At 30.5% G+C, this 15,514-nt stretch overlaps 1 protein-coding gene across 2 annotated transcripts; it reads right to left on the bottom strand.

Moving 5' to 3' along the window:
- Window positions 1–1,774: 1,774 nt before the first annotated feature.
- LOC128987067 (elongation of very long chain fatty acids protein AAEL008004-like) lies at window positions 1,775–14,313 on the bottom strand. 2 transcript variants are annotated; one of them, XM_054407747.1, is made up of 9 exons: window positions 14,162–14,313; window positions 11,974–12,060; window positions 8,699–8,755; window positions 7,541–7,731; window positions 6,766–6,849; window positions 4,938–4,994; window positions 4,579–4,684; window positions 3,165–3,301; window positions 1,775–1,982 (listed from the first exon to the last, which is right to left on the bottom strand). In XM_054407747.1, the coding sequence occupies exons 3-9, from the start codon at window positions 8,748–8,750 to the stop codon at window positions 1,803–1,805; spliced, it is 807 nt and encodes a 268-aa protein (XP_054263722.1). In that variant the 5' UTR covers window positions 8,751–8,755; window positions 11,974–12,060; window positions 14,162–14,313; the 3' UTR covers window positions 1,775–1,802. The 2 variants fall into 2 exon arrangements, with proteins under 2 accessions (XP_054263722.1, XP_054263723.1); XM_054407748.1 differs by lacking the exon at window positions 14,162–14,313 and adding an exon at window positions 12,332–12,352.
- Between the last annotated feature and the right edge of the window lie 1,201 nt (window positions 14,314–15,514).

Consider the following 15,514-nt stretch of genomic DNA (forward strand, 5'->3'; position numbering starts at 1 on the left):
GCAGAGGTACAATTATTTAATTAATTATTTATCTTACAATTATATTTAATAATTTTTATGATACTCTAACCACGTTATTTAACACTTCATATTTACTCACCACAGCCCGGATAACAATCGTTACCAAATAACTTTTGATTGTTAAAAAGAAATTCCGAAATAAGGTTTATTTACCAAGAATGTGTTTAAATATTTAACTCGGTCTTCGTATAAAAAAAAAAAAAAAATTACGATAGCAATGGCTTAGTAACTGGTTCTATTGCCTTATAAAAGTTTATTTTCTTCAATTATATATATTTTTGATGATGTTGCCATACATTTTAAGCCTATGCCATTTAACTTGTATACTGGTGAAAAGGAACGTTCTAAACAGATTTACTAATAGCTTAAAACTCATCAACAAGAATTACAAACTTGGAGAGTTATGCTAATCATACTATACTTTGCTAGCTAAGGCAAACCTTTAGGTAGTGTTGGCCAATTTAAAACTTAAAGTAGTATCCTTAAGTTTATTAAAAACTACAATCACTAGAATGGCCATTGTTAAAAGTCATACTTGCAAACCTCGAATCAAGATCATATTGTTGTATCTTTAAGCAGAACTAACAAACAGCTTCTGCATACTAACTTCATCGTTCCTGGTTAACTCCGTTACAGGGTAATATGCTTCCTTGTGAATTAATATATCTAACATAGTGAAATTTCAACTAAATAGAGATATTAGAGTGATTAAGAAAGCTGATGCCAATCTCTCTTTCTCATAATCTTGTAGGGTAAAATCAAGGGTGTTGTACTCGTATCATCCCATCTTGACACAAGATAAGTTATTCAGATAAGTTAATATCAAAAATAAGTTATTAAGAGTATATTCCCCATCCATACTTTTAACCGTTTTTTTCTACTATTTATTTGAGACATGATCAATTCTGACAGTTATTGAACGCTTCTGAGTTGTGCCTTACGGTATTGATGTATTTAAATGTTAGTGGATATTAAATGATAACAAAAACTAGTTGAAATAGGTAAATTCAGCGAATATTTCAAAAGGCTGTGTTTCAGATTATGATTCATAACCTTAATAGTCGTAGGTATTTCCTTTGTGGATTGTCTTTTATTTGGTTTACAAGCCAATATGTACTTAAGTGGCTAAGAACTTTTAACTTAAAGTTACAGAGGAGTGACTCGGAGTCGATGTCAAGTTCTTTGCAGCCTGGCTAAACATTATTTACAATATAGAGATATACTACTCAAAACGGAGTTTGTTACAAATTCATTTTTATAAAACATATGATTTGAAATGTTTGAAATCGTACGGAACATGTAACGAACCAATAGAAGGGTCAGCGTTTGATTGGAGCCAGCAATCAACATCAATCAGGAGCAGCTGCGTCAGCGAGTCTACAATCAGACTGCTGATAGTAGTTCTGGCTACTATTTTGCTATCTCACAAAATTAAAGTGTTATTTTGCCTTAAGTACATACATTTTGTAAGTTTATGTTTCATCATAAACTACTCTGATGTGTTTTTATTTTAAACTTATTCATTCTATTCAAAAAGTTTAATTTTTAGATTTACAAAAAATAAAATAACATTATTTATTTATATATAAGTAATTTAATCATACTTTTGGTTCGGTTTTTTTTAAATTAGAATTTAAAGTTAACCATCAATAAACTATATTTCACCAAATATTATTTTTTTTACCGGTAATCCATTGCGCAATCCCTAAATTAGCTTTGTCCGTGTTATGAAGGAAAATTAAAAATTTCTACAAACTTAGAACTATTTTATTTACAGTTTATCATGATGTTTTTGTCTTTTTTGGTTGCTTTTTTATGTAAGCATTGTAGTAAAAGTTACTGAAAAGGTAGATCATGAGAATTGCCTGACTAAGGAAGAAAGCTAGAAGATACTTCGAAAAATCACAAGTCGGGCTGAGGATGGCGTACAGTTGCTGTACCAGAAGAATGAAGAACTGGGCCTAAACAACAAGATTTACTGTATTAATGGATAAGTATCAATTGGTGTTCAAACTTAAAAAGTAGGGTGTACCTTCGTCACCCAGTTCAAACGTTTGAACGGAAGGTTTCTGCCGTTTGGGCACCACAATGCCCCCATCAGTAATAGATCTAAGCTAAATTAGCGTGGTTGAAGTTAAAACATATAACACACACGAATATTAACAATACGAAGTATTTTTTTTTTTCAGTTAGGTTACAACTTAGGGGCTAAAACCATCAATTGTAATACAAGTTTTTTAATTTATTTAAAAGAAGAGTAGACAATCACTCTCAAAATGAACAAATTTTTCTGTCATTTTATTAACTACGAGCAATTAATTCAATGGAATCGGTTATTATCTTGAAAGAGGTAAGTTCTAAAGAGGAGGTTGAAGAGTTAGGGAAATAAATAAACTCTAGTTTATGTTACTCTATTACTCGAAACTAAAAATTTGTTGATTGTTGAATTTTTGATACACAACCATGAATTATCAAAATATATTTAAAATATGTAAATAAATGACAGTGGAATGATTAAAAACGTAATTACACCACCAACAAACATTTACTTGTTACACATTGATTGAGATAATGCATCGTCTGTTACTATACTAAAATCATAAAATCAAAATCTATAATTTTAGATTCATGTTGTAGATAAAACAATTTATTTTTATGACAGATGTTTTGGTAGTTCTCATTAGCTTTTTATAATAAAGTCAATTGACTTAATTATTTCTCTTAAATAGCAAGAAAAATATCAATACTAAGCTAAACTGCAATATCACTCTTTTAAATAATGATGTCTAGAAATTGATTTTTTCTATTTAACATTGACATCTACTAATGTTTCTTTTACTAGTTTTACCAATTAAGGAATCTTTTAAATATCCCAGTGTATTTGTAAGATTATTTAGATTTTTTAATGAATAATGAGTATGGTTACATATTAAATTTTATTTTCATTTCATAATTATAACACCTTACCTCATGTTGTAAAAGAATTTGTTATTTCAAATTCATTAGTTACTTTTTTACGGCCAACAAACACACTATCATTTTAATTGGCTGCGCTCAATACGCTTTAGCATATTGGAACGTATATTCTTATTGCATTTGTAATTGTGTACTTTAAAATAACTAATAAGAAAGTAAAAGCGTACCAGTTGCAGTTCTGTGATGTGTCTCTTCCACCAAATTGACTTTTTATACGAGGCATCGATGGCCGTGAGGAAGTAGTAGAAGTACATGACAACGTGAACAAATGCATTCAGTGTTCCAAAAAAAGCAGGCTGCCCACCTGTAACAAAAATAACTTTGAGCCATACATAGTATAAAATGACATCTCCATTAGCAATAGTTTTTTTTGCAACTAGTTTAATTATGCATTTACATGAGGATCATTGCATACTAATGAAAACGTCGTTCGCTGTTAATATGTTATTTTTCTGTAACGGTTATAAGAAATTTAAAAAGCAAACAAACACTCGTAAACCAACACTATTTACAAAAAAAAAAACCTGTTAACTTAATTTGAACCCTTTTTCATAAAAAAAACTTTTAAGTAAGCATAAAATTTAAATGTGTGGTACAGTATTTCCATATATGCATCAGCGCCTCATATAATTCATACTAGGTAGCCTTATAAGTTATCCTAGCTAAGGAAAGATAATTTTTCAAACTAAGAGGTCCAATATTAATTTTTTTCCTGAAACCAAGGCGACTGTGTAACTATTTCATAATACAGTTTTAAATATAAAAGGTTTTTCTTCAGTGGTCTTTCTGTTACGAAGCACGGAAAAATCATCTATTTTTCAATTAATGTGTTGTATTTTCGATGACTTTGTTTAGAATTCCGAACTGTGTTCCATTTCAGAAATACTTTTTATAATAATAGTAGGATGTTAAGTTTTAAGTTTTATAAATAGTGTCAATGAAAATAATGATTGACTTATATAACTGACAACTGAAGATAACTATGTAGGCTTAACTAATGTTTTTATTGATATAAATATATTTAAGTAATGTCAGGCTTAGGCCTACAACGAAAACTAATTAGACTATACTTTCAAATAATACAATGTGTTATTTGATAACATCATATTTTAAGAAAATTATACGTATTTAGTAGCAAAAAATTATACGTTATAGTAATTCGATTATTTAGTGGGTTTAAATATTTTAAAATATAGAAATCATTTATGGGTTCTTTTATTTTAAAAAAATTTCATTTTCAAGTGTTATTTTTGTCCTAGGACAGTAAGCACGAGCTCGAGATGGTTTTTTCACATTACTACAGGCTAGACCTAGGGTTTGCGGCATTATCACTTAGGTAAAATGTATTTGTTTTTTTACGGGATTTTAACCCGGAACCTCAGAGACCGAAGTCCCACACTCTACTACTAGATAAGCTCGCTCTTCGAACTTTGAAGTGATCTTAGTTACATCACTTATTCATATCCTACTAAATTTATTTAGTAGTAACTATCATACACACACTCCAAATAAAAAGTGTATAATCTAATTAGGTTAATGCAATTGCATATCAAGTAAGCTTTCTACATATTAGGATCTTACCTGGCATGTATTTAACGCAAATCCAACACGCTGTTGCCACGAAAGTATGGTGGTATAAGTGCAGGAATGAAATCTGATGGTTGTTCTTCTTTAGTACCATGAAAACCTAGACACGTCCTTAATTTGTTATGTTTTCAGTTCAAAACAATTATATGAAATTAAGATTATATTGCTTATAAAATGTATTTGCTAAGTGTAAAAAAATATGTAAGCATTAAATTCTAAAAATGTTTAGTCCAAAACAGATAAAAAACACTATACTTAAATGCACTATACTTATGCATAAAATTCATACAACAAATACTTTATTTCAACAAGACTTTCATAGTTTTAGAGTGTAAAAATCAAATTCTACTTACAGTATCTAACAAGTCCAGTATCCTTGAACACATGAACAAATAGAACTTTCCCACGACCTGAAATCATATACATAGGCCTATATATAAAAACGATTGAATAATATTACAAGATTGAACTTGATTTAAACTCGATTTACATTAAATGACGGGTAAATGTCATGTTCTTAAGAGCTTTTGCCAATAAAAATTATCTCAAGGCATACCAAAACTGAAACCTTTACAATCGAATCAAGTGCATATTTTTTTGTGCCAACTTCTTTCACGCGGACCATTCAATACTCCATTAAATAATGCTCCAAAAATTAAGTACGCCAACCAGCACAAATCAACAACCTTCTTTAGATCCGAGCAACAAGTTATTGTTGTCGCATTTAACCTACAACATTTCTTAACACTTTCTCTCCATAGTTTGATCTTATACAGGGTGTTTCCAAATTGTCTGGACATATTTTGTTGGCTTGTTCCTTGGGCTAAGACAAACTTAAAATGCCATATGAGGATGGGTCTAAAACTAAAATGCCAAGATTTCTGTTTGTCGGCCTGTTCGTGATTGTTAAGAATTACTTTATATCTGTTAATGTTTTTAGATAAAATGTTAAATAGTTATTTGTGCAACTAGTGGAATCACTCGAGAGAAACCCTTACTCACGAGCCGTAGGCGAGTGAGGAATGGTTTCTCGAGTGAGGCAATTGTACATTGCACTCGAGTTGCACATTATACTTTTCCTACAGTTACCATAAAACAAATAAATTTGTGAAGAAACATAACCTTATTTTTCACAGAAGTGAACTTTTAATATAACATTTAATGTGAAGTTACAAATACAACAGTACAACAGCTGACCAGCTGCCAGTGCTGCCAACGTATTTCGCGCGCATACGACGTTGCCTGCATGTTACGCGCTCACTATTCCGTGCCTTCACGTTGCAAATCTGGAGTGAGACAAAGTAATTAGAGTGAGACAATGTTAACATTGTCTCACTGATGAGCGAATTGGCCACTTTGCTTTCTCAAATCAGTGAGAGAACATGTACATTGTTAGGTAACTGTAGGAAAAACTATATAAATGTGTATTTTAGTAGTTAAAAGGATCTAACAAAGTTTCGTTTCAATACCCCAAGCCGTTTCAATATGGCGGTCATTTGAAATCTTTAATGCAAAATTTCATAAAAACCGTAAATATTAAGAAAACTGTTCTTCGGATGAAAAGGATATAATATTTAATTCAAAATCAAATGAGAAATTTTTTGTTAAAATCGGATGACACACAACCAAGTTGTCAGTTTTTTTTTACATTCGGTTACGCAATTTAATAGGACTACCATTACTGCTCTGTAAAATAACAAATATTAAACAATATGGAAGTTTCAATCTAAAAAAAAATGCCCAAAATATAAAATAATTCTTCCAAATTACAAACAGACCGACAAAAAGAAATCTAGGCATTTAAACCATACTTATGTGGCATTTTATATTTGTCTTTGCCTACGAACAAGTCCAGAAAATATGTCCATACAATTAGGAAACACCCGTATATCAAATATGTATCCACTCTGGTAAAATATCTATCTATGTATCTATTCCGACTATTTCGCGGTAAAAGTGGGCTGATCATCAGAATATTTCAGAAGCGTTATCTCCTTAAGAAAATGCTTTAAAATTAAAATATTTGAGTAAAGAGCTAACGTACAGCAATTTTTTTCTATTACATATCTGTATAGCTGTATTTTAATTCCATCTTTGCTTAAGGTATGTGGTGTTCGGACTTCATTTCCTTTTAGCTAAAATTTTCTAAAGTGGCTTATTACGATATTTCTATCGACTTACTATATCCTCCACCGGATTTGGCTCATAGATGGGTCTTTGGCAAATCCAGTTGTAGTGGCCTGGTAGCCACACATATAAACAGGCCTGAAACAGGAGAAAAATCAATTTACAATCAAACTAAAATATAACTAAATATTAGTTGCATTGTTAACAAAATGATAAAGGGCTTTCCAGAGGATGTCAAACTTATATTGTTATAGGACGATTAAAATAATTCAAAAAAAATATCTTACCTGTTTCCTTTACAAACAGTTTTAAAAACATTTGGTCCTTTAATAAATAGTAATAAGATGTTTCTAATGTTACTAATGTTGTTGTTTTTAATAAAATAATAAGTTGGTACCCAAAACCACATTTTCAAATGATTAAAAAAGTACCAAGCCACACATGTTACATTGAAATTAATCATTGGTGTATCATAACTATTATATAACAATAAACTATTGGCAGTAAACTATTTATTAACCATATTACACACTTTAGTATACCGTAATAATAACGAATTACCAAAAAGTATACTAAATGACTTAATTTCTATACATTTCAACAAGATTTACAAAAGTCGATCAAAAGCACAAGGAAGCTATTGGGTAAAAAGTCCTCAACAAATTTAAATGTTGTTGAGATAAATTTTTATCGCAGTTAAGTTCAAATTAGGGATTATCGTAATTGCCAGATAACTATATGGATTTGCAGTTCAGCCATTTATGAGGGAAGGAGTGGTATAAAACATTTTGTACAAGAATTGTTTACGACAAAAACAAACATTGCTTACCACGAGTACAAAATATAGGTTAATTGCCATCTGTACAATATTGTATAGCATCATAGGCTTCTCCACATTGTACGGAGGTCTGTTCTTCATAAACCACGGTCCGAGTCTCAGGACAAATACGAGATATGACGTTACGAGAAGCAGGATGGGAACAGGAGATCCCATGAAGTAGTACGCCTTCACTCTCTGATCTGAAATTATAGTGGTTAAATTAAAAACTTAGGAAAATTGTTTATTTTTACTACCATCTTTTCCAGGGCGAAGTAGGCCTGTTTGTGGTAAAAGTAAAAATAGCTATAATTAGATTGTTTAAACATATAAACTGAGTTTCTTGCTCATTATCTAAACACATATAAACACAATTATAGTTGTATATGGTGCAATTTTTTTTTATTTCCCGTATACGGAATAAGTTATTAATGTAGGTCTCATGGTAAAACCTACAAAATTTACCATTTAGGATCAATTTACTTTTAGCGAGTTTCTCAATAGGGTATAAGCTATTAGTGAGGGTGGCACGGAATGATCTAGGCCCAGGACCGATTGACTTTTTCATTTTTATGTCCTCTTAGGTAATTTCGTCCATACAGTATATACAGAGTGTAACGTAAGTAAACAGCCAAACTCCATGAAATGGTTTTATATATAAAAAGATATAATCAAGTATGAACAATTTTGCACAATCGCTTCATTAACCAGATATCCATCATTTTGTATTTCTTATATACATTTGCATGTAAATTTGTATCTTTTGAGTCGTAATCGACCTTAATGCAGTCTGATTTGTATGTTAAGGTATATGAGACCTGCTGGTACAACAAGTTGTAATAAAGAACAATTAATTAATGATCATAATATTATTTTGTGTTTATCAATCTTACACCCTCTATAATGTTTAATTATTCTTTTAGAATGGAACTACTAGGTATTACTCTTTTTCAAAAGTGCAGTCAAAGCGTTATTAACTGTAGGAGTTATATGCTTTTAGAGAGGTAATCAAGAACGTCATATTCCAGTTTCATTACATTATCTAGAGCGTGTAGTGCTTTTAACTGGTGTTTAAAAACGTTTATTCATCAACTTTTATGTGCTAAGTTTTTTTCGCTGTAGAGGTTTTAACCTAAAAATTAAATTATTTAACTATTTCCTGCCACTTACCCATTTGTTCGTAAACTATGTAGTTATAGTAGTCAGATATGTAAGACGTCATTTTGCCTGAAACAAAATAACAAAGTTATAAAACCAAACTAAAATAAATGGAATAACGATTTGCTAACAGAAATATGTTTAGCTATGAGTTTATTTTGTGTGATATGGTAACTCATCTATATATCTAATTCCGTAACTCAAAAATTTTACAATGAAATTGTGAGCGAACGGGAAGGCTGTAGAAAGCTGGAAGAGGTATCATTTTAAAGGTTTTATTAAATTTTCCTAATTATGCACCAAAAGGTTGTTACGAATAAAATAATTCACATTTAAATAGCATGGGAATCTGATTTTATGCCTTTTTATTTAGTGTAAACACAGCTGTAATTATATAAATTGAAAAAATATAACCATACCTGAATGTGCATTATTTTGTTTTTGTAAAATTGTTAGTAAAGTAGTTAACAACACAAAGTGAAAATTAGATAAAATCTTGTTAAAGAACAATTTGATACTTTTAAACTTAATACTTTACAATGGATTGTTCTTTTGCACGGTAATAATGTATAATGTCGGAAGACTACCACGCAAAGGTATTGTTCCTCGAAATGAGAACAACAGGAACCAGATTTTGCACGATATTAATGGAAGAAGAATAAATGAGCATAGGATGAACATGAATTATTTATTCCTGTGTATAGATTACAACTTTTAAATGATATTGAATAACACAGCGTAGGACCAATGAACGATGGGTACATTCATTGTGGTGCATTGCGCAATTTGATTTGGACAAATTGTGGCGCAAGGCCGAGCCTCCTCAAAAGTTGGCATTTATTTGAAAAACCCAGTGTTTGCCCATGGTCTACTTTATGTTGCTATTAGATGGGTTAAGAGGTCAGATGATGTTAAAATAGTACTAGAACCAAATAAAGACCATAATGGATACTATATATCAAATTTTGTTTCAGAGAGATTTTGTTATACAATTAGCATTTTACAATTTGGATGATGACATTATCTCTATGTGTTTTTATAAGTGAATTTGTCTATACATAAAGAAATCTATATAGATTCAATTAATGGTAATGACGATTGTTATTGGAAAATGTTCCTTAGTTGTATTATGATTAGAAAGTTTATATTACAAAACACAACGCATGTCCTTTGGAATTTTTTATTTTAAGCAGTGCAGACATCAAAATGCATTATGCAGGTATGTAATAACTATTATACATATCATAATATACAAAAATGTTAAATGATAATGCATGGTAGGGTAATAAATGATAACCCATGTAACTAATAATTTGTACAAAATAATAAATAGAATATAGGGGCTATTGCCTCTATACGCCACTAGTTGACATCTGATATTCTAGCAGATCTGCATCATTGTTGCTATAAATGTAAAAACCAACACTTCCTCTTACGTTTAAGATTGTTTGGGGCAAACTTTTTTAATGGAATGACTAATGATACGGCCTACCGAAAGTTAAAAATTTGAGATTATTCATCACAACGTGTATTGGTCAAGACATTTTGAAATCCTACCATAAGTAATGTGAAAGTACGTTGGTCTTTGTTTGCAAATTAGTCTCTACAGTCAAAGACCTTCAGAGGAATGCGGATCGGGCGTGCATGGCACTAACCCTTTCAAATATCCACGTAAAAACGAATCTACAGGGTGGCTGAAAAGTCTATACATAATTTTAAATGTTCATCACCAAAACACCATATTGTTTTCGTAGCTCACATTGTCAGATGATTGAAGATAATTTGATGCAATTAATGGTAGTTCATATTGTAAACTTATGGAAGCTTTTAAGTCTGCTATTACGGCTGGTGTAAGTATTGAGGAAAGGACAAGAATTGCCTCACGATATGGAGTGAAGCAATTTTTCAGTGACTATTGTTCAGGCCTAAACACACTTGTTAGTGAAGTGTGGCTATTGTTCAGGTCAAGAATTGGTAGAGAGTGCAAAATGGAGGGAAAATATTGTTAGAGATTAGCTCAATGTAACATTCGTCGGTAAATGGATTTTATGAGGTAGTTCACATCACTGGCCTACGCGTAGCCCAGACATTTGCGCCCTGTGATTTTTGTTCGTGGGGATGAGCAAAAGAAGAGGCTTACAGAATGAATCCAAAGACTCTACATTAATTGGAAATTTCTATTATAGTTTTTCTCGGTAATGTTCTACAAGACTTTATTCGAAAATATGTTGAAAATTTATCTGTTAGGAATATGTGTTGAAAATGCAAGTGCATATAACGACGTTTAACGTGTTCTACAATAAATGGCTTTAATCAATGTTTAAATGTACATCTTTATTTTTTCTCTAGCACCATAAAATGTCAATTAATAATGAAAAATAGGTAGTGACTTTTCAGCTAACCTGTGTCTTCATTGAATATAGACTTGAAGCTCTTGAAATCCCCCTGATCATTTGTCATAAGCTCTAAATAAATATACCACTGGTACTCACAACGTACTGTATACATATTTGTAGAAAAATTTATGTTTAGTATAACTTTAGGTTAAACATAGCTAAAAGTATACTTTTACAGATAGCCAATCGTCGAAAGAAAGCATGACCTTAAAACTATCTTTGTTACAAGAAACGCAAATGTAATATTTTTTAATCATTCATACCAATACACTCATACTTTTACGATTTAAGTGATACACTTGCTTGCTATAACAAATAATTAAGAAAGCTCTTTAAACTCATCAAGTTTGTAAACACAATTGGTTATTTATTTATTGCTACCAACGGTCCAAAAAATTTACAATTTTGATATGAACAATTCATTACTAAACAATACTGTATAAACAATGAAAGTTTTAACCACTTTGGTTTCAATTTTTTGCGATAATAAGTGCATGCATACCATAATCCTACTATACTAATAGGCTAGCATGTGTCTTGAAAACTTTTTTTCTCAGCTGAATTGCATCACTAGAAAAATCTACGTATATTTTTAGAAAATCATTTTCCTGGAGATGAGCAGAATCTCTTTCTAAATTAAAATAGGTTCAAAAATAACTACATGAAATTAATTTTAAATGTATAAACAAATTAACATGGGCCCATTGGTTTACCATACTAGTGACGACATAACAATAAAATATACACAGAAAATCAAAAGAAATTGAATAATTACGATCGTATGTTTTATTTACAGCGTAGGGTGAAAAAAAGGGAAATCTGTACATTGCATATTTTTAGTATAGTTTCCGAACACTTCTTGACCTGTAGTATCAATAAGTTTATACGTACCTTAAATTTATGGTATTCCAATTTGTGTGGAGACGAATGGAGAAAATCTCCTGATAGATGTTGGCTAACTGCACTTTGTTTTGTTCCCTGAAAACAAACAGAAACTAAAATTAATACAACTAATTTTGAAATATAACTAAGAATAACTGGTCAAATAAAGTCCAAAAAAAGTTTTCAAATTTAAGAAATGTTTGTTTAAAATGAGTTTTTAATTGCTTTAACAATTTGTTACGTTTAAGAAGGTATATTAAATTTATATTACGTTAAATCATAGACTAAGCAACACAAGGTAAAACTTCTTAAGTACAACATAGGAGTATTTTTTATCTATGGTTAAATATTGTAAAACTGAACCAACCTTAGTTCACCGAAGCATTGTTTTTAATCAAATACATTAGATACCTCCTAACAAGAAAACCTGTTATAATACTATCTATATTATATAAAATGCAACACTGCCTGTTACATTGTTAGACTCAATGTTGGTATTAAACTCAAAGTTCGTTTGTGGTAATGCTTCTTTGTATTTGGCGAAGGCTTTACACAAGTATTTGTTAAGAGACAGACATTCAAGGTAATTTATGTATATGTGTTAATTTATTATGTGGTTTCAATGTCTAGTGTTACGTCAATGAAAGGCATAAGAGTTCAACAACTCTTTTGCAACGAGTAAGCAAACATTCCACGTGAAAAATGTTTCACATTACCTTCAATAATTATAAATATTTTTAACCAATAATAATCCTAGTTTAAATTTAGTAAAATTAAATAGCTGTCAAACTATTTTGGCATTCTAGATTCCAAAGTCCTAAAAATATTATTCGGGTTTCATATAAAGTTGACTTTAAACAAAAAATATTTAAAAACTAGTCTTTAGGCTCCATGATCCATTTCGTTTTTAACAAGAGTACCTTTTTAATGCTATACCATCAATAAAATACGTTTATTATCTACCAGCGTCCTTACTTCGTTCACAAGACTCGAAGTATAACTACGCTTAAAATATTTAGACGAAATTTATAATGGTACAAATATATATACTGTACGATAGATACAAAATTATATTAGAAGACTTTTGTTTACAATACTAGGTTGTAGCATGAATTATTATAACAAAACCATAAGTTTTAGGTTTATTTTATAATACACAATTCAAAAACAAAACTGTTCAGACTCATCTTTGATAAAATAAGATAAATAACCAGACAATTATTGGTTTTTTTCAACGTATAGCTAATGTTTTACACCACTGGGTATTCACTCAATTGTATTCACTCTATCTCCTCACACCCTAACTGTATTTACTTGGCAATGAAAGGTACAAACAATGGATTTGTTATCGAAATGTTATTATGTGTAGTACCATAAATATTTCTTGTCATATTTGGTTATTATATCTTTGTATTTATGCTCAATCATTTACTTGTTACGTAGCCTTTTACATGTTTTCTTGTTTTGTACTATGTTGATTTAGGTTTGATGAGTCTGCTTGTTATTGTTGTCAATCATTGAGAGATTTTTTCTACTGTTATTTGTTGTTGATTCTATATTATTGTTAGCTAAATACAAAACTTGTTGTTTCTCTTATTTATTGTTTTATTGTTATATATTGTTGTTGATTGTAGTATGATATTGATATATATTTATATAAGCCATTTTTTCTGTTCTGTCTTTATGTATGAGATGTATTAATCCTGAAATGTAAAGTTTTGCCATAATTGTATAAACATGTAAAATTGAGTTTTCCGTAAATAAATCAACTATTGATTCGTGGATATAATAGGTAGAATAGTGGTCGTGTATTCGTACAAAACCAACACTTTTTTCATGTTATGACTAAAATAACATCATCAATTAATTATAAAGATAATATGTAGTTATAATAAAATATAGGTTTACGTAGAAATAATTGCTGTATTATTAAACATTTTTGATAGAGTGAATGTTATGTATATTGTATATGAAAAAATAAATCTAGTATGAGTAATTAAAGTAATTAAATTAATTAGTATGTTTAATGACAAACCATTAAATATTAATTCAGCGATTACTCAACTGGTTGTTTAAGTGTGACAATATAAACTTTCCGGAAATTATTATGTCACACAGTGACCTATTCACGGGCTAATTAATTTATGTATGCATTAATTAAATAAAGCTCCAAATTACAAATAATTACTAAACTGACCTGTTATGTGGTCATGCAGCTGTCTCGAGCCGGGACCGTGGTGATAGTGTCTGTTACGGGGGTCATGGTGCGGTCAACTTCATACATAGTCATGGGCTCTTTAGCATTTCACATCATCATAGTCCACCGCCCAGGCGATCACTAAAGTAACTGTTGTCATACTGCACTGGCGTCATAGTCATTGTCAGGTGCATTGTGCATTATGAATGCAATTGCATTCAATGGATGCATTCATTGATTTCCATAAAGCAGATTTGTAGAGTGGCTGAAGAGCGTCAAATTTATCAATGGTAATACCTGAAAATACATAATTTATTTGATGTATAACTACTCCAGCTGTTTTGTGCACTGTAGTTTAATACGGTCTTGGCTAAAACACCGGTGGATTTTTAGGGGTAATATAATATTATTTTGCACTCTTATCAGTCACAGAGTCATCTTAGAGGTTTATAACGAGAGAGCTAGCAATTAAAATTGTTATTATGTGATGCAAAATTAATTATACAGTGTGATTGAAAAGTCCTGGAATAGTGTAATATATTTTATACTATTTTAGATTGAAGGGATGAAACGTGGTTATTCAATTAAAGCCATAAATGTTTACTCTTTTGAGGTTTAATTACTTTTTTATCCCTAAAGGGGGACGGCCCACGAGGAGTCGAGTGAAATTCTTAAACAGCAGCATAGGTCGAGTTTGGTATACAATTTTGTTAGTAAGAACAATGCCGCAAACCCGATATCAAATGAGCAATGGAGTCAAAAATGACAGCTGTACAAATTTTCAATGCTTAATACACTGTCAGGTGCCCGCTATAAGTTGGAAGAAAATCATAAAAGTTAGCATAGGTTATTAAGTCTTAAGTTTATTCTCAGATCATATCACATTAAAGGTATTTTTTACTAGAATACTTTGCCGCAGGTTTGACCTCAAAGTAACAGCTGGGTAAAAATTGCAGCCGTTCAAGGATTCAAAATTGCAGAATCAAGAAATATTGAAACGGCTGCCATTTTTGACTCGGTTTTCCATTTGTGTTCGGGTTTGAGGCAACGTGTTTTACAACATTTAATTTGATACAAAACTTGACCAAAACTGCTATTTGAGAATTTATTTTGAGAATTTTCGGATAGTAACGTCGGCCAACCCCATTAAGGGGTAAAAAATATGAGCTTGAATGAGTAGACCTTTATGGTTATTATTGATTGATATACCAAGTTTTATTACTTTATCTATAACGGTAAAAGATATATTTCACCATTCTAAAACTTTTAAATTACTCTGTATGTAAATCTTCAGCTTTTAAAATATATATGTAATTAGTTTTTTGTTCAGCTACCTAAAATTAGAACAAGGAG

This window comes from Macrosteles quadrilineatus, unplaced genomic scaffold, assembly GCF_028750875.1.
Source record: "Macrosteles quadrilineatus isolate MER2022 unplaced genomic scaffold, UCM_ALF_1.0 Scaffold_2__2_contigs__length_208266976, whole genome shotgun sequence".
Lineage (NCBI taxonomy): Eukaryota > Metazoa > Arthropoda > Insecta > Hemiptera > Cicadellidae > Macrosteles > Macrosteles quadrilineatus.